Raw genomic sequence first — 20,050 nt, 5'->3', positions numbered from 1 at the left:
ACTTCTATTGTAGTCTAACTGTTGCAGTTTCATTGAATTTTTATTTTTTGTCAGGTTGGATTTGATACATTAGATTAGGATATAGCGCGAGATGAGACCACTATGCTTTGAGCTTTTGTCTTATCACAAAAAGTGGTAGTGGCTTCCTTTTTAAACCTTTTAATAAAACCTTACATCCTCAAATACAACTACAATGGTTTGGATAAATGATCAAAGCAGTTTATTGAATGACTGTCTATAATATAGTAAAGGCTTGTTTCAAATTGATCAACACAACTGAAAACTACTACAAATAATGGATAATCATCCAGTCACATTCACCCAATTAGGCTACCATTTTATTTGGAGACTATGTAGACCGATTGCAATATTATTTCATAAAATATGCAGAGTTAATTGGGTGTGTGATAGCTACCATTTGTTAAAGTATTGTAACTCCACGATTACTAACTCTGTGATAAATGTATGTGTGTGAGAGTTTGTGTGAGCCAGTGTGTGGAATTGCGGTGTGCAATTGTCTAGGAATATCGGTTTAAGGGGGTTCTCTGGCTGTCGCGACAGGATTTCTTTCTCACCACGGGGCGTGTCTGCGTCGCCAGATCGCATTAAAGCTGCTCTCACATTATTGTCTGAAATCAACCTATTCTTCACTTGTCAAAGTCTGTCAAACTGTGCAATGGTGACTTGCCCCTTTTGCCTCGCATATGTGAGAAACTTGCGTTCAAGACAATGACATCTATTCATGTACCCTGCTATGCGCAAGAGCGATATGACATGTTTTCCTTCAGATATTGGATCGATGTATCGATTCGATTTATTCCAGGGGGCTGTGTAGATGCTGACAGAGTTCTCCATTGGTGTGTGAGAGGTGGTGCAGGAGAGCATTGAGAGCGGGTCGTGCATAATTTACAATGAAATATTTTTCCTGATGGAAAGGGAATAAAATACAATTTGAGAGGGCTGTCAGTTGTTTGGGCTTTTCCAAATTGGAGAGACAAAATGTTGACATTGCTTTGTTCCCTTTGAGATCATACTTTTGTTTTGTAGGGCGTGACTGATTTGTGTTAGTGGTCCATTTCCCATGTAAAATAAACCTTGACATCATCAGATAGAACTAGTACTCCAACCCCACCCAGTCTCTCATAGGCCTATCAGTGAAACTGTTTGACAGTCTTTCTGGTTGATAGCTCATATAGGCCTACAATGGAGGACATAATGGTCCAGTCAGACCAATCAAATCCATATTCTCTGTATCAGGGTGTCTAAGGTTGTCATGATTACCCCAGGTCCATGGTCATTATAGAGCCACAGAACTGTACCAGGGTCATTCCTTCCTCAGACATACAGTACAGCTCATCATTATCATGATGGCAGAGCCCTTTCCGGCTGCTAGCGTTGATTTTGATAATGTCCACTTAAAAAGCAGGGCCGTACAGTAGCACTGCCCGCCTCATCCTAATCAATATCTGTCCTCCCCTAACCAAATTAGGGATGGATGGGGTGGGGGAAGGACATACAGACAGAGGAAACAGATGACGTAACAGACGGTGAAGTCACTGGGTTCAACATCGATTTAATCTGATAGTACTGGAGGAAGAGAGACAGACAGAGATGCGAGAGAGAGAGCGATGGACAAGAAAGGGAGTGTGTAAGAGAGAGAGAGGTGCCCTATGAATAAAACCTTTTCCTTTGGATTACGTCATGGCACAGTCTATTCTTTTCATTCAACTTTTCTTTAGACTGAGAAGTCCTATTGAGACAGTGAATTGAGACTTGGCCAAGAAGGCAGCTCCAGTATAAAATATAGGTTGATGAAACAATCAGGACATACATACAGTATACATCGTATGTCTCTGGGATCAATACAATTTCACATTAAATTGAAATCCACATTGAATGTAAGCTACTTCAATGGACAGTGAACCTCGCTGGTGTCCATGTAACTGTTTGTCTAGTAAAGCGTTAGTTAGAATAACATTACTGGTGGCCTGACAGAAAGGACACTACCCCCTCTAGGGTGTCATTGGGTTGGATGGCCTCCAGCCGGATCTGATTGACAGCCCAGTTGAAGGTATAGGAGAGTGGGTGTGGCACCGTCCGCTTTCCTGGCCATTGTCCCCATTCTTTCAAAGCGATTATTCTCAGTCTTCCCTGATAACCATCTATCCTATCAATGGCTGTCCCTCACTCATCCTCTTTCTCTGACTCCCTCCTCTCTCTCTCTCTCTCTCTCTCTCTCTCTCTCTCTCTCTCTCTCTCTCTCTCTCTCTCTCTCTCTCTCTCTCTCTCTCTCTCTCTCTCTCTCTCTCTCTCTCTCTCTCTCAGATTAAGGTCACTTGGTCATATTGCCTGAGCCTACATGGTTTTATCAAAACACTGATTGCTGCTGTATATTGAGTCCATACAGTTGAGTACCCTCAAATCTCTCTTAACTACTGATCTGAAATACAGACTGTTTATCCAGATTACCCCAAATCCTCCCCTAATGCTGCTGTTCACAGAAAATCAGCAGAGACACCAACATAAACAAATGTCTGAAACAAAAGGTCACACACACACACACACACACACACACACACACACACACACAAACACACAAGCATACTCCTCAAGGGCTGAACTAGACATGATTACAGATCTAGAGATGATCAGCTTAACTCTGACTGCCTGCAAGTGGATTTCATTTTCATATTTGTCTAAGAAAAGATCTGTGGGTCCTTTGTGTTCTCTCCCTCTCCTCACAGGGCCTTTTAAATGCCTCATCTGTTCCAATAACACTATTATAGCGATCTATCTCAGTCTATGAATATTTAAATTGACCAAGGGCCGACTTAGTGATTTGGAGGCCCTATATGGGATTTATAGTAAAGACATGTCATTTAACTGTAAAAATGTATTACCTTTTAATGTGCCATGAACACAACCAGTCATGATATTTTCATCTGATTGTTAAACAAATCACTTTAAAAAGTAGGTTACCTTCGCACGTTCATTCAAAATTATTCCAGCATCCGGACAGTGCACTGTGCACCTGCCAACTTTCCTTCAATTCGCAAGTGACTGAAACTATCTCACCGGAGAAAGCATCCAAACGAGCGAAACAGCGCCCCTCTGTCTTACTATATGTAGCCCATGTATCTGATGCTGTCTGGCCAAAAATAGTATGACAAGCCACAATCTTTATTGCGAGACACCATTAGATACATGGGCTACACATACATGTCCTCTGCCTCTACAACGATGGCAGTATTATCAGCAGCACCTGTCATGGAATTGTTTTAAGATAGTCATACCAAGGATCATTTAGCTATTTGATTTTGAATTTTAGGACCCCTGTAGGTATAAACAAATATATATTAAAAAGTGCACTTAACAAAAATATAAACGCAACATGTAAAGTGTTGGTCCCATGTTTCATGAGCTGAAATAAAAGATCCCAGAAATGTTCCATATGCACAAAAACTTTATTTCTCTCAAATTCTGTGCACAAACTTGTTTACATCCCTCTTCGTGAGCATTTCTCCTTTGCCAAGATAATCCATCCACCTGACAGGTGTGGCATATCAAGAAGCTGACTAAACAAAATGCACTAAAATACCGTGACGAGATCCTGAGGCCCAGTGCTAGGCTTTTTTTTTTTTAAGGTATCTGTGACCAACAGATGCATATCTGTATTCCCAGTCATGTGAAATCCATAGATTAGGGCCTAGTGAATTCATTTCAATTAACTAATTTACTCCTATGAACTGTAACTCAGTAAAATCAATGAAATTGTTGCATGTTGCGTTTATATTTTTGTTCAGTATATTTGATGAAACATTGAATTTGGCCTTACTGCTATTATCCCATGGAAATGCATTGAATAACAGATGCATACATGGAAAAACAGATAGTCCACATTTTAATAAAAAGGAAGTATGTTTTGAAGTGTCTGTCCTATATCTAAGAGATATAAGAAAGCTCAGAAGAAAAATAATGTATAATGGAATATATTTTTTTCATGCCCAGCTCATGAGGGCCCATGATGGTGTGAGGCCTGAGGGAATTGCCTTCTGTCCGCCAGTGAATTTACCACTCTATGGTGTTGCATTCAGTGCTTGATTTGGGCCGGAGCTGTCCAGAGCGCCGTACCGGCACTTCTAATTTTTTGGGGAATTGCGTTCCAGCTCCTCTACAAAACAAAGTAGCCTATCGCTGGTCCAGATTCACACACCCCGAGGCAAAAAAGGTTGTTCAAAGCGGAATATAGGCGGTATCTGCATTGAATAGCAATGGAGAGTGGCCATTCATTTCCTGATTCCGCTTTGTTCCAATTTATTTGCCTCCAGTCTGTGAATCTGTGCGTGACAGTAGGCTGTTCGAGATTGTGCAGATTGAAAATGCGCCAACCTGAATGCACATGATGCGCTGTTCCAAGTTGTTAAATGAGTGTTTGTAAGGTCATGGAAATTAGTTAAATAATTTTTGTTCATGTAATTCATGAAGGCACACTTTTAAATATTATCAATCACTTAAAAATCTACATATCAGCCATTATCGGAATGACCCTCTCTGAGGAGAGAGAGCGCGACATTTCAGCAGAAGGTATACAAAAAATGACAGACAACAGATTAACAAAATGGCCAATTCAAAACATAATTTGTAGCGGTTATCCCGCTAGTTAACTATAGCTAACTAAGCATTTATGTCGTTGTCGTCTTTTCACCTGCACTGTAGATAGCCTAAATAAATCTGCACCGTTGGAAAACGGGGATTCCCCTCTATTAAACAGTAGCCATGTAATTGCAACAACGTTTAAAAATATTCAAAGAATGGCCTAATTTAAAAATAAGTTGCTGTGCATAGATCTCCCCTGAAACATGAATATTTGAACCTAATATATAAACATGTCTAGTTAGATACCTTGTTTTGAAGTAGCCTACCTTCTCCATTTGATCCCTGATTCATTGAATGAGGGAATAATTTAATAAAGACAAAATAATATGGTTGTAATGTTGAAATACTTTATATCAAGGGTGTCAACCATCCTCCAGGATAGCTACTTGGTGTGCAGGCTTTTGTTCAAGCCCTGGTCTAACCACATTGTAGCCTAAACATCAGCTGCTTAACAGGACCTTGATAGGCAGACTTGGGTGTTTTAGGGCTGGATCAAAAGCCTGCACAGCCAGGAGCTCTCCAGATGGAGGGTTGACCACATGTTGACATGTGACTAACATTGCAGTTCTACTTTGTGGGGGGTTAAGTGACTTGATCAAGGGCACAACGGCAGGAGATGGTAGGCCTACATGGGATCAGACACAGCAGCCTTCCAGTGTCAATAATGCTTACTTTTTCATGTAGGCTATAAATAATGGTCATGAAAATTTGGTTAAAAGTCATGGAGAAGTCATCGAAAATGTGTTTGAACCCTTAACAGTGAATAATCAGAGGTCTCTATAGCATTATGTAATTTGTGAATTTAGGTGAACATAATCTCAAGGACCGTCTTGGAAAAAGACAGCTCCTGCACTTATTTTATCCCAAGTAAAGCACTGGTTACATTTGGTTCAGTGAGCCAAGAATTTGCTGTTGTTTTCATCATTCTCCACAACAACAGAGACAGTGATTTCAGACATTTCGGCTCATGCTTCGGTCTTTGCATGCTATGTATTCCTCTCTCTATAAAACTTGTGGCATATGTACAAAATGCCTAGGAAACTGATGTGCGGTCATCCATTTTGTGTCTGTAGTTCTGGGAGGTGATCAGCGATGAGCACGGGATTGACCCCACAGGCACCTACCATGGAGACGGCGACCTGCAGTTGGACAGAATCAGTGTCTACTACAACGAGGCAACAGGTACCACACCAGTAAATCTATTGCCATGATCCTGCCACATTCTAATAAGTAGCATATTTAACCCAGTCTATATGGCTATCCTGGAGGAGAGTTGTTTTTAGTGATGGTTTCCTGCAGTATTCAGCTGGTGTCTTTCCCCTCCTCCCCTCTGTCTCTGTCTCTCATGGAGGTGGTAAATATGTACCCAGGGCCATCCTCGTGGACCTTGAGCCTGGCACCATGGACTCTGTGAGGTCCGGACCCTTTGGACAGATCTTCAGGCCAGACAACTTTGTGTTCGGTAGGTGGACATACGACCTGTTTGTAGACAATGGATGGGGATGGATATAAAATAATTTTTTTCAGCTAGTGTGTGTGAAAAATATATGTTAGAACTGGGCACCCAAGAGAACCCAGTAGAATGTAATCATTTATTGGGGGGGGGCTATTGATTATCATGACTTTATTTGTTTCATATACAATATAAGTAAAATGTCTTCTCCTTCCTATTGCTCCCTTCTCCCCTTCCTTCAGGCCAGAGCGGTGCTGGTAACAACTGGGCAAAGGGCCACTACACAGAGGGAGCAGAGCTGGTGGACTCTGTCCTCGACGTAGTGAGGAAGGAGTCCGAAAACTGTGACTGCCTGCAGGGCTTCCAGCTCACCCACTCCCTGGGTGGGGGCACGGGGTCGGGCATGGGCACCCTGCTCATCAGCAAGATCAGAGAGGAGTACCCTGACCGCATCATGAACACTTTCAGCGTGGTGCCCTCACCGAAGGTACTGTCATCTCAGCCGTACCTGCAATTCAGACCGCTGCGGCCATTTGTGCACTGATTTATCACATAATAAGAAACCCATAAACATGTATTGTTCAAATGTGTTTAATATCTTACAGTTTTAAAAAAATGTAGTATGTATATTGAGTGTTTCTTCTTTGTACATTATTTTTCTAATGCTTCAATACAAATGTTCTTAATGAGGCGGATAATATAAAGTACTCTAATCTCTCTCGCGCGACCTTTCTTTCTTCCAGGTATCAGACACAGTGGTGGAGCCCTACAACGCCACACTCTCCGTCCACCAGCTAGTGGAAAACACAGACGAGACGTTCTGCATCGACAACGAGGCCCTCTATGACATCTGCTTCCGCACGCTCAAACTGACCACGCCCACCTACGGTGACCTCAACCACCTTGTGTCAGCCACCATGAGCGGCGTCACCACCTGCCTGCGCTTCCCTGGCCAGCTCAACGCTGACCTCCGCAAACTGGCCGTCAACATGGTGCCCTTCCCCCGTCTGCACTTCTTCATGCCCGGCTTCGCCCCCCTCACCAGCAGGGGAAGCCAGCAGTACCGCGCGCTCACCGTGCCCGAGCTTACCCAGCAGGTGTTCGACGCAAAAAACATGATGGCCGCCTGCGACCCTCGCCACGGCCGCTACCTTACTGTGGCCGCAGTGTTCCGGGGCCAAATGTCCATGAAGGAGGTGGACGAGCAGATGCTCAATATCCAGAACAAGAACAGCAGCTACTTTGTGGAATGGATCCCCAACAACGTGAAGACCGCTGTCTGCGACATCCCGCCCCGTGGTCTTAAAATGTCTGTCACCTTCATCGGCAACAGCACAGCCATCCAGGAGCTGTTCAAGCGTATCTCTGAGCAGTTCACTGCCATGTTCCGCCGCAAGGCCTTCTTGCACTGGTACACCGGAGAGGGCATGGACGAGATGGAGTTCACTGAGGCAGAGAGCAACATGAACGACCTGGTGTCTGAGTACCAGCAGTACCAGGACGCCACCGCTGAGGAGGAGGGAGAGTTCGAGGAGGCTGAAGACGATGACGCTTAAAGACAGAGCTTTGAAGATGAAGTTTGTATTCGAAGGGCCAAATTAAGCTGTGAAACCACATGGAAAAAAACAACCTCAAAGTAACTTAGAAGCAAGAAAAAGTTAAAGGTGTCCCAAAAACAATGTTGAGCATTTTTTAAATCTAATGGAAAGTGTTATAGGAAAGTAGACACACCCCTTGTGACTGCGAATAAATGAACTAATGTTAATCTCTTGTCATGTCCTCATTTGTCCTGTAGCAATATGTATACTGTTTGACTGACAGATATTACAGGTTGTCATTCCATCCACAATGTGAAATCTGTGATAGAGAGATATGTTTTTTTTTTTGGAGTACTATGAGTGCTTTGAGTCACAAGGTTAGATACACTAGGGGGGCTGTTGATGCATACCATCATCATGGGCCAGAGAGGAGGAAAGTTAGTTATATCATTGGAATAACATTAATCTCACAGCATGTGAATGAACACAAATTCTTCCATTATGAAAACATATTACAGGCCCAAAGCAGCGCTATTCCCCGCTATGAGAACAGAGTTGCATCTGGATAAGATTAAGTGCCGCAATAAACAGGCTTGAACTGCCTCAAAATGGAACAAAACTATGAATGTTCATGAACACAATAGAATAGGCCTGTATTAGTATTGGTGCAATATACAGAACAATTATATTTAAGAATGGTATTCTCTTACTCTTCCCATTCAGTTGTTATCATATAAAAGGAAACAGCATAAGGGAACATTAATGAGTTGGGAAATGTGTACACAATAGTCACAGAGTAATGCATTCAAATACTACATGTTCATAAAAGAAACCGAGAACAGACACTAGAGAGGGGAAATTACTGTGTAAACACTGATGCAAATGATACCGGATCCCAAACTATCCGAATAATAATTAAAAGATTCACTCCCTATTCCTATAATAAAAGTAAAATGTCATTGGATTGCTCCGAAAGGGGAAAAGGCGCTTCAGTGGAGATGCACGCCCCGTTGTCTATCCAGCGCGGTAAAAAAATTGTCGAATTCGTTTTGCATGGCCGGGTGCCCAGGGTAGGCGGAGTTTGAACATTTTAGACCATTCCATTGGTCCAGCCGGAGCACCAAGAAAGTCATACCTTTCATGTCCAATCAAATCCTTCCATATAATGATCGCGGTTCTTTGCACCCAATCATCACAAATCAGAGCATAACTAACCGCCGTTTCGGCCAATAGTCTTATGGACCCACCCACCGACGGTGGGCAGATTTTCTACCGGAAATGCACTTTGTTTTTCATCGTTCGAAAGGCATGCACGGTAAGTGTGCTGTTTTAAAGAAAAGGTGAATATCCATAAAAAAATGTGTTCTATTAACAGTTGCACAAATGATTGAGACATTGCACGAGTATTTTTAATAAAATGGCATTTGATGATTGCTGTCCTGTATTTTGTACAGACATGTCCCAGACTCCAGAGACATGAACTGGACTGCTAACTAGCTAGACCATGAACGTGCATTTGAATGATCGAATTTGTAACTAACGTCTAGATCTGTATTCAAAACGTCACGATTAGCATGTTTTTATGTTACTGATCAAATTGCTTTATCTACCAGCTAGTTACCTGCCTACCTAGCTGGCTTGAAGGTAAAACGTGTTCTTTATGGTAATTTCGCTTGGTGGCCTTGTTTTACTGAATAAGTTATTTATAGTCACATTTAGAAACGTTCTGTTTAACTTAGCTGGTTAGTTTGCTAGCTAGCTAACTATCTTCTAACGTTAGCTAGCCAGTGCATCCTGATAAAACAATTTAGCTGACTAACTAAATACTGTTTTACTGCCATGTTTTCTGTCCCTTTGGCTGATTTTAGATTGAAGGGTGAATGGAGGCAACACAGCTGATCGATGACTCAATATTGGAAGAGTCAGAGGAGGAGGATGGAGAGAAGCGAGGAGAGCCACTGGCCAAACTCATGGTGTTAAAAAATGAACACATCCCAGAGACTGGTGTGTAGAGCCCTGCTATGTCCCCATCCTTTCTATAATATTTTAACCTTTACAAATACTCCTAGACTTGTACAATATCTCGCATTGCTGCAGCATTTTGTTGCATGCATTGATTTCCCTCTTACTTTGTTTCATCAACACAAGATTTGAGATATTCAGCTTCATATCCAAACTTGTTTGTCAAAGTCTTTCATCAAATAATGTTGTCATATTCTGAAATGTTTATATTTGCTGCTAAAAGCAGTATTTTATTGATACTCCCCCCTCCCTCTCTCTCTCAGAGTTGCTTCTCTACCAGGGAGAGAATGTGTTGGGTCGAAACCCAGACTCCTGCTCCCTGCCCCTCGTGGCCCGCTCCGTATCCAAGCAACACACCGTCATCTCCATCTCAATGTTTCGCGGCAACCGTCGTCACGACAACGTTGCCGCCATGGAGACAGAGGCTTTAGTGTGGGACCTGGGGAGCATGAACGGGACAAGGAAGGGCCGGACCAAACTGACCCCTCACGTCCGCTACGCTCTGACCGAGGGAGAGTGTGTGGTAATAGCTGACATCCCCTGCCAGTATGTCTCTGTGGACAAGAGGGTGGGACAGGGGCACATTTGGAACCCGACGAACGCAGACTCTGGAAGGGGAAGGAGGACAGGGCCAGACAGGAAGGCCCAGCTCAGAGGAAGCCCCAGTCCTAGGAGCCAAGGTCCTGAACGAGAGACTGGCACACCAAAGACTGAGAGACAGACTGAGGGTAGAGGAGTCAATGGAGAGATGGGGGCACCGACTAAGCTGGATGGAAAGGGTAGAACTCCGGCCAAACCCCTGTCGCTTTGAACAAACCCCCACACAGCCTGAGAGAACACTGGTGCCTGAATCGGAGTCTGACTCCGACGGAGAGCGAGAGGGACGGAGAGACAAACGGGGAAAGTTGTTTGGTAAAAGTATGTTTATTATTTCCCTTGCTGTAATCTGAAAACATGGTGCTCTGATCTTGCTTTGTTGCAGTAGTTTTGTAAATTTCTCTTTCTCTCCTTTCTCTCTACCTCTCTCTTTCTCTCTCTTTCGTTCTCTCTCTTTTTCTCTGTTAGTCTCTGATTCTGAATCCCACATGTCCAGTCCCACCTGTTCTACATTCCTCAGTCCTACAAACAAAGTCATTCCAGAGAGGTAAAGTTCCCATCCATCCATCCATTAATTTACACTTCAGTAACCTGATATCAACACTGAACACTTAAATTTATATTTTAAACTATAAAAATATATTATTATACAGTGGGTGTTGTATTCCGTTGTATACAAAGTGAAGTCACCTTTCCTTGTATGTCTAACAGTGAGGACGAGAGCCCCATCACTCCCTCCTCCTCCGCTAAAAACAGACCCAAGAAAATAGTGAGCTTCAGTGAGGAGGAGAGCGACATGGATGGACCGAGACAGCAGCCCAGGAGAAGAAGGCACAAGTGATAGTGGACGACAGCGAAGAAGAGGAGGAAGAGAAGGAGGGGAAGGAAGCCAAAGAGGCACTAGGAGAGAAGGAAACTGGGAAAAGGACAAGAGGAAATGAGGATGTGTCAGTAGAAGTGGTGAACCAGGTCAGTCAAGCTGAGAGAGCTGGATTAACCCCCTCCGCACCAATGGTGTCTACGGAGGACAAGTTTAACACGGACAGTGACACAGACGTAGAGGGAGAGGAGGAGATGGGGCTGTCTGCACCTGTAAACGGTGTTAAGCCACCAGTCGCAACAGAACCTCCTACAGACTCTGACCCAGGCCAGCTCCACATGGACAGTGATACTGATGTGGGGAAGGGGATACTATGGGCAGTGACTCTAAGTTAATGCTAACTGCTGCCGATGTGGAGAGGAAACCAGTAGATTCTATCCCAGTGGTGCAGCCAACAGATATACACCTGGACAGTGACACAGACCTGGATGATGATAATGTTGTTGATGTGTCGGACAGTGCTACCAAGGTTACCTCCTCTGTATCAGATCCGGTCGAAAACCAGCCGATTCTGCCCCTGCAGTGCAGCCCGTAGTATTCCACGGAGACAGTGACACAGATGTGGAAGAGGAGGACACAGACACACATTCCAAAACTAGTTCCAGAATCAGATTCTAGTGGGATCAGAACAGGGACTGCTGGTCCCCATGAGATTCTTTTGGGCAGTGATACTGATGAAGAGGACAACCATTTTGCCCCTCCGGCCAGCAGCAGAACAGCGGAGCTCCTTAAGCCACCCACCAGTGTAGGACCTGCAACTGCTGCTCCTCTGGAGATCAGGTCTGACAGCGACACAGACTTAGAGGAAGACGCCACACAGACAATGAACCCTACTCCTCCTAATGTCGCCACGGTAACGGAAGACGCGGCCGTGCTTCCATCACACACAACAACGACGACAACGGGTGCTGTTACCACGACAATCGCTCTCAGGTCTCAGGACTCTGATGCTGATACAGATGCGGAGGAGGAGGGGTTGGAGCCCAAAACCCCCGGTGTCAGCCCCCAGCAGGGATGGTCCCGGAGTCGGACCCCAGTGAGCCCAGTGACTTCAGGATGGCCAGTGATACGGATGAGGAGGAGGATGGACCAGGGGAGGCAGGCCAGGGACAGACTCCAGTTCGGACCAGAGAGGGGGAAGCTGGACCTGGGCTGCTCCCCCTGGGGGGCTCCCCTGGCCCTCATCAGAAGTGCTCCACCCCTTTGGCATCGTCAGTACAGGAGGAGATGGCGACTCAGGCCTTCTTCAGTCCCTCAGACCCCTTCAGACGTGGATTAGATGGTTTGCATCTTAAATCACACCCTGATTCCTATGGAATGTACTGCTTTTGACCAGGGTCCATAGGGTAGTGCACTAAATAGGGAATAGGGTGCCATTTGGGACACAGCTATGGACTTTGACAAGAGATTCTACATTTCCAGTGGAAACTGTGAATCTGCCGTGTTCATTTGTAACCTGTCTCTCTTATCTTTCCTCCTCAGACCCAGCTCTCCCTCCTGTGCTGAGGCCCACAGCAGCATTGTCCTGCTCTGCATCAGACAGCCAGGAGGACGATGACTTTGTGGTGTCCGAGACCCAGTCGTTTGTGTTGGAGGGCCAGGACCAGGGCCATCAGAGCAGCCTTCCAGTGGAACCCACCCTGGATGCCACGCAGCCCTACAGTCTGGAGCCTTCCTTGGGGGAGGACCGGGGGGAGCAGCCCAGCCGAGGCTCCTTCCAGCTGGGTCTGTCAGACAGCAGCCACCTCCACCTCCAGGCCAGGGACCAGGCCTCAGAGAGCACCAAGGCATTCAGCTTCCCAGATGGGGAGTTGGAGGCCACCCAGGCTTATGGCGCTGGAGCTGTGGTTCCCACTCCGTCCTCCAGGGCTTTTCTGGCCCAGACAGTAGCCACAGAGAGCACCCAGGCTTTCGGCTCCCCAGATAGGGATTCTGACCTGGAGGCCACCCAGGCCTATGGATCTGGAGGGGGGAGCGAGGAGCCTGGCCTTGGCCGGAGGTCTGCGGTGTTCGCGAGGAACAGGCAGGTAGACTTTGCCCTGGAGGCAACACAGGCTTATGCTGCCCAGCCTCGCAGTGACATAAAGGATGAAGATGAAGAGGGAGAGGAGACGCAGCCCTTGGAGTTCCCCACTACATCTAATGTTGCTACAGCTGAAACCCTGCCCATGTCTGCCTGTGAGGAAGAGGAGGGTGAGGAGGAGAAAGATTTGGTTGGGGCTAAGCCCTCCACCCCAGTAAGGAGAGGGAGATCTGGAGGAGCGAGGGAGGAAGAGGAGCAGGAGACCCAGACTGGTGAGGTGCTGACCAATCAATACCTCTCCACTGCTCAAACTCTGGACATGGTCCAGGAGAGTGATGATGAGGAAGAAACCAAACCAGACTCACCCAGAAGAAGAGGACAGTCCCAAAAACAGACAGTAGAAGAGGAGGAAACACAACCTAGTGAGTTCCTCACCAGCTCCCACATCTCCACCGCTGAAACTCAGCCTATGGGTACTTGTGACACTGAGGAAGAGAAGGAGGAGGACACCAAAGCTAAAGGACGGGTTCAGAGAGAGCGGGGGAAAGAGTCGGAGGCTGCGACAAGCGGTGTCAGCAGTAGAGGTAGAAGAGGAGCTAGAGGAGGAGAGGAGGAAGAGGAGGAGAGCTCTGAGCCTCTGAAGACACAGACGACAGGGAAGGGGAAGGCTGTGAACACTACGAGAGGCGGAGGGAGGAGAGGGAAGGTGTGGCCTGAGGAAGAAGAGGAGGAGAAAGAAGAGGAGGCGGAGGTGGTTGAGCAAGGGAGGAGAGGAAGAGGAAGAAAGAGTGTGAAACAACAGAAAGAGGGAGAAAAAGAAAGACTTGAGATGGAACGGAGAGAGGAGGAAGAGGGAATAGAGAAAGAAAGAGAAGAAGGAACTGAGAAGGAAAGGTTGCGGAAGGAAAAGGTAGAATCAGAAAGGGTTATGAAGGAACAACAGGAGAGAGAAAGGATGGAACGGGATGAGAGATTAGAGAGGGAGAGAGTAGAAACAGAAAGGATGGAGAGAGAGAAAAGGGAACAGGAGGAAAGAGAGCGGCTTGAGAGGGAAAGGAAGGAACGAGAAGAGCAAGAAAGACTGGAGAGGGAGAGGAAAGAAAAAGAGAGGAAAAGACTGGAGAGTGAGGAAAAAGAAAAGCAAGAAAAATTGGAGCGAGAAAGCAGGGAAAGAGAAGAGAAGGAGCGATTGGAGCGAAAGAGGGTGGAAAGAGAGGAGAAGGAAAAAATGGAAAGAGAAGAGAAGAAAAAACAGGAGCGAGAACGACTGAAGATGGAAAATAAAGAGAAGGAGCGATTAGAAATGAAGGATAGAGACCTGAAAGAAAAACTGGAGAGGGAGAGACTGGAGAGAGAAAAACAGGCAAAGAAAGACGATGAAAATGAGCCAAAAACATCCACGAGAGGTCACAGAGCAACCACCAGGAGAACCATCACGGTTCCACCCACAACGCAACCACAACCTGAACTTGACGTTCTGTCCAGCCAACCAGAACCAGTCCCAGCTAGTATAACTAGGTCTCGCTCCAACTCTTCCAGCTCTGAGAGATCCATCTCCAGCATGGGCACCCAGGGGAGCAGAGGGAGAGGGCGGGGAGAGGGGGGAGGAAGACCACCAGCACCACAGAGCTAGCCCCTGGCCCAGACAACTCCACCCGCAACAGCACCAGGAGAAGGACGGTGGCCGGGACAGTTGTGGCGCCCCCTGCTGCTGTGGAGGTCACAGTGCAGGACATTCTCTCCAGCGAACAGTTTGTTGCCAGGAGAACCCGTTCTCGCTCCAGCTCCACCAACTCCCACAGCTCCCTCAACTCAGAGGTCCCCACCTGTAGTGTGGCTAGCGTGAGCACTCAGATCAAAGGGAGGGGAGGAGGGAGAGGGAGGAAGACTGGGACAGAGTCTGTCCCTCCCAGTAACAGCCAGAGTGAGCAGCCTCCAGCCCCAAAGCCCACTGCCAGAGGCAGGAGAAGCCAGAAAGTAGAGGATGATGCTCCACACCCTGAGATTAACGAGAAGGCTGATTCTCTGGAGGCTGGTGGTACCACTAGAGGGCAGAAGAGAACAGCCAAAGCCAATGATCCAGATCCTGAAGTAACAGGTGAAGAAACCACTCCAGCCCAGGTAACAGAGGACTCCTCCCCTCCTAGAGGGAATGGAAGAGGCCGGGGCAGAGGAGGCCAGAAAGACAACACACCTGAATCCACCAGTACAACAGCAGGAGGGGACACTGGAAGTGAAGCGGAGTGGAGTCTAAAACAGGTGGGAAAGGGAGGAAGTGGGAGAGAGGAGAAGGAGGAGAGCAGTGGGTTCAAGGTTCCCCGGGAAAAGCTAATGTTCCGAGGGGAGGGAGACGGAGGGCAGCTGAGGAGGAAGGAGAGAAAGAGGAGAAACCTGCATCCACTCCAGCAAAGAGGGGTAGAGCCTCCACTGCACAGGAGGAGAAGAGTATGGAAGGACGGGGTGAGAAGATGGAAGAGGAAGAGACTGGTACTGTGCAGAGGAAAGTCCGAGGCAGGCATTCGACGGTTCAGATAAAGAAAGCAGAGGAATCTGTTTTGGACTCTAATTCTATGGTAATGTTCTCTCTTTCTCTCTATCTGCTCCCTTCTAATAGACAAGCCTTTGAAAAGCTATGCACTCTATTTACATTTACATTTTTAGTCATTTAGCAGACGCTCTTATCCAGAGCGACTTACAGTTAGTGAGTGCATACATTATTATTATTTTTATTATATTTGTTTTTTATACTGGCCCCCCGTGGGAATCGAACCCACAACCCTGGCGTTGCAAACGCCATGCTCTACCAACTGAGCTACATCCATCCATTCTGTCCACACCCAGCTTCTCTCTCTTCATACACTGAGTCAGTCTTTTCCCACTAGAGAAATGGATTTCAATTAACATCATTCAGTGACTCCCAAGCCCTCTCTCTCTCTCTCTCTCTCTCTCTCTCTCTCTCTCTCTCTCTCTCTCTCTCTCTCTCTCTCTCTCTCTCTCTCTCTCTCTCTCTCTCTCTCTCTCTCTCTCTCTCTCTCTCTCTCTCAGCCATGGGAGTACACTGACATTTATATCTCACCATTAGGAGTACGCTGGCCATCTTTGCATAACAGCCCTAGTAATGAATTAAGTGGTCCAATGTGCATAACAATCAGTTTGTATACACCCTGTATTACTGACAGATACTCTTTCATTTCTCTCTTCTGCCTCTCTTCCTCCTCTCTCTCTTCTTCCACCCCCTACCCCTCTCTGCTTCAGGTGCCCCAGACCCCTAAAGGTAACGGAAGAGGTAAGCGTAGCGCCACTGTGGACTCATCTCCGCTAGCCAAGTCCCCTCGCTCCTCCTCTGCCTCTCCCCTGTCCTCCCTCTCCTCCCCTGGGACACTGTGCAGAGCTAGGGCCACCACGCAGTCCTACAAGGTAAGCTAATGGACGTGTGTGTGTTTAGTGTCTGCGTGTAGTGTGTGTCGTGCGTTAGAGCGTTAAATCTCTCTGATGCGCAGTCGTGTATGTGGGTTTTGAAAGCTCTGTGACGTAGGTAGTGATAGGTCACATGAGTGGACTGAAACCTCTGCTCCATCCTTCCCTTCCTCTGCCTCTTACTCTCCATCCCTCTCTCCCGCCTTCTCTCCTCTCAGGTGTTGTTTACAGGAGTGGGGGACGAGGAGGGGGGTAAGGTGGTGTCTCGTCTGGGGGGCAGCCTGGCGAAGGGCGTGGCCGACATGACCCACCTGGTGACTGACAGGGTCCGACGCACCGTCAAGTTCCTGTGTGCTGTGGCCCGTGGCGTGCCCGTCGTCACCACCGATTGGCTGGATAAGGTTAGTCCCCCCCCCACCAGGAAGTGAAGATGTATGACCTGAAGATTGTAAAAATAGAATGCACATCACTGTTCTGTGTAATGGGGTGGTTGGAGTTCTTTCTGGAAGTGCTTTTGTACAATTTGGGACAATTTTGTACAAGAACATCTGAGACATTTTGCTTTTAGTATAATCACTATCTGATCATGGTTGGAGTCAGAGCCTCGTTTTATTCTCAAACCCTTCCCCTCTCTTTCTCTTTCTCTCCGACACACCCTGCCTCTTTTCCCCCCCAACACCTCCTCTCTCCCCCTCCTCCCTCAGTGTGGTAAGCTGGGTCGTTTCCTACCGACTGACAGGTACCTGGTGAAGGACAGAGAGCAGGAGCACAAGTTCAGCTTCTGTCTGGAGGAATCACTGAGGACCGCCAGCACCCAGCCCTCTTCTACAGGTACACACACACACACTTTCTCTCCTCCTCTCCTCCCTCCATCTGTCCAATTCATCCCTTTATGTTTGTGTGTTAATGTCCCAACTCTGTTTGTGGTGTGTGTGTGTGTGCTGCTCCCCGCTGTGCTTGTATCTTTGTGTTTCCCAATTCTTGTTTATTCAAATAGGCAACACACACACATGCACACACACACACACCCCTAGGAGAGCGCAGGCGCTAGGCATATAATGACTCACAGGAACCCAATAATGATTCTGCACACATACATTCTCCTGAATCATCTAGACGGGTTTGTCACTGTGTGAACAATCCACACTCCCCAATGGCCTCCTTTTATCTATGACTACACACCATAGACTGTTGAAAACACAAGACACACTAAAGCCATGAGAATATGAATGAGTTTCTGTATAATCAAATAAAATGTTATTTGTCACATGCTTCATAAACAACAGGTGTGGACTAACAGTGAAATGCTAATTTACGGGCCCTTCACAACAATGTAGAGAGAAAGAAAACAGATAAATAATAGAAAAGTTAAACATGTAATAATAAAAGTGATAATAGATACACAATGAGTATACAAGGGGTACCAGTTACAGCCTTATTCTAAAATTGATTAAATTATTTTTCCCCCTCATCAATCTACACACAATACCCCATAATGACAAAGCGAAAACAGGTTTTTAGAAATTTTTAGCAAATTTATGAAAAATAAAAACCAGATACCTTTTCACATGGTCTTTTGGAGAAGGCAGGGCAGGCAGGCTGCATTAACTGTTAATGTTGTGGTTGGGTTTAATGGGCAGCTCTCCCATTAGCTCAGTTCTGACTGAGCAGCAAGCAGGCTATTATCTATTATCTTTAGTCTTTTCTTTTTACTTCCTGTTTATGAAACTGGCCTCTTAGCCCTCATGAAGAAACTGATTGTAAATTAAAGGGGGGAAAAAAACTCAAAATAAGAGCATTCCCTCTCCTCTCTCAGGGTTATGAGGTCCATGTAACCAGGTCAGTGTTGCCAGAGCCGGCCCAGATGAAGGACATCATCACCTGTAGCGGAGCTCGCTTCCTCTCCAAGATGCCCTCCACTCAGAAGACCCAGGCCCAGACCGTAGTGATATCATGTGGGGAGGACTGGTCTCTCTGTGCTCCTGCTCTCTCTGCTTCTCTCCCCGTCCTCAGTGCTGAGTTCCTGCTAACTGGTATATTACAGCAGAGAGTGGACCTGGTAACCCATGTCCTCTCAGCCCCCAAACCCAGCGCCCAGCCAGGAGGCAAAGGCCAGGACAGGGGCAGGAAGAAAACGTAACAGAAAGACGAAACTCACCTGGGTGGTATTCATTAGTGCACACTGTAGCAAAACATTATGCAACAGAAAACAAAAACAAGTGTTTCTTATTGGACAAGTTCAGGTAATCCCTCCCTGTTTTAGTCTGTTTTCTTCCGTTAGGTGAATATGACCCTGTATACAGGGCCAGGGAGAAGAAGGCATTACAGTTCCAGAGAAGACAGCAGACGCCCACCTGTCTGTCTGTCTGTCTGTGTGTGTGATGGGCTAGCATGCAGCACCCACCTCCACCTGTATAGAGAACAGTAGCAGGTCCAGGCCACAGAGGAGTAGTAACTACAGTACTTCACCCCTGGAGAGGCAAGAGACCGTTACACACCTGAGAGAGAGGAGAATGAGGATTTGGCTGTCCAAGAGACAGTGGCAGCATCCCAAATGGCACCCTATTACCTACGTTTGACAAGAGCCCTGCACTATATAGGGAATAGGGTGCCATTTGGGATGCAGACGTAAAAGGCTGGTGAGAGGACACATCCACCTGTATGACCGACTAGATAGTTGAGAATGTATTCACTCAGATAAGAAGAAAAACAACCCCAAGAGATGGAAATGTATTCCTATGTTTAGAGGGTAGAGAAAATAAATGCAGAGAAATGCTCTGAATAGATTTGTGTAAATTTTTTCTAAATATGAGTTAACATAGAGAGAAGAGACTGAGCAATACAAGAGATAATATACTGCCTATCCCGGTCATATTTCTTTTATCTGTCTCTTCCTGTCTCTTCCCTCCATCTCCTGCTCCTTATTTATACTGATTAATAGACATCCTCTAGCCTTTGTAGAAACATAACAAATATATATATATAGTGCCTATTTTATGAGGGTAATGTTGAATATAAAATATGTCTTCCCTAGCTGTGATTGCTGAAGGGACATTGCTTCAATCTTAGAGAAAGGACTGAACTGATTGTTTTAATGCTGCTCGTCCATCTACATCTTTGTATGGCTAGGAGTTAAATGTGTCTTTATTTACTGACCAATAAACCTTTTGTACTGAACCTCTGAGTGATTTGTTATTATGCTTTATGCCGTGTTTTATAATATGTAGGCTACCATTTCATTAAGTGTTTTTAGGCCAATTAATGGCAGTCAATGGACGAATGTTTACTGTGTTCTGTCACTTCATTTAGTCACAGTCTGGGCTTTGGGATGTTTTAATACATAATAGATATACTTGATTGAGGTTAACTAAATCCCTCGACTCAGCCTTCACTTTCACCTCTCAGCTGAATAGCCTATACACAATACAGCTATTATGTTTTATTATAAGGAAGATGAATTCCTT

General features: G+C 46.1%; 2 protein-coding genes across 2 annotated transcripts; both read left to right on the top strand.

Moving 5' to 3' along the window:
- Positions 1–5,729: 5,729 nt before the first annotated feature.
- Positions 5,730–7,874, top strand: tubb5 (tubulin, beta 5; the record flags this gene model as incomplete). The annotated part of the gene is given in 4 exon segments (XM_045219404.1): positions 5,730–5,838; positions 6,008–6,118; positions 6,352–6,596; positions 6,853–7,874. Coding segments are annotated over 4 exon segments (1,278 nt in total), but the record flags the coding sequence as incomplete, so codon positions are not given.
- A 1,321-nt stretch (positions 7,875–9,195) lies between these two features.
- Positions 9,196–19,763, top strand: mdc1 (mediator of DNA damage checkpoint 1). The gene is given in 16 exon segments (XM_045219405.1): positions 9,196–9,651; positions 9,933–10,473; positions 10,475–10,587; positions 10,735–10,813; positions 10,978–11,062; positions 11,065–11,466; positions 11,799–12,336; positions 12,629–13,383; positions 13,498–13,875; positions 13,972–14,797; positions 14,896–15,220; positions 15,409–15,742; positions 16,425–16,586; positions 16,805–16,987; positions 17,291–17,403; positions 18,381–19,763. Coding segments are annotated over 16 exon segments (5,304 nt in total). The 5' UTR covers positions 9,196–9,527; the 3' UTR covers positions 18,727–19,763.
- Positions 19,764–20,050: the final 287 nt, after the last annotated feature.

Source organism: Coregonus clupeaformis, unplaced genomic scaffold, assembly GCF_020615455.1.
Source record: "Coregonus clupeaformis isolate EN_2021a unplaced genomic scaffold, ASM2061545v1 scaf2368, whole genome shotgun sequence".
NCBI lineage: Eukaryota > Metazoa > Chordata > Actinopteri > Salmoniformes > Salmonidae > Coregonus > Coregonus clupeaformis.
The sequence above is the reverse complement of the archived record's forward strand: the minus strand, read 5'-3'. Positions and strand labels throughout refer to the sequence as shown.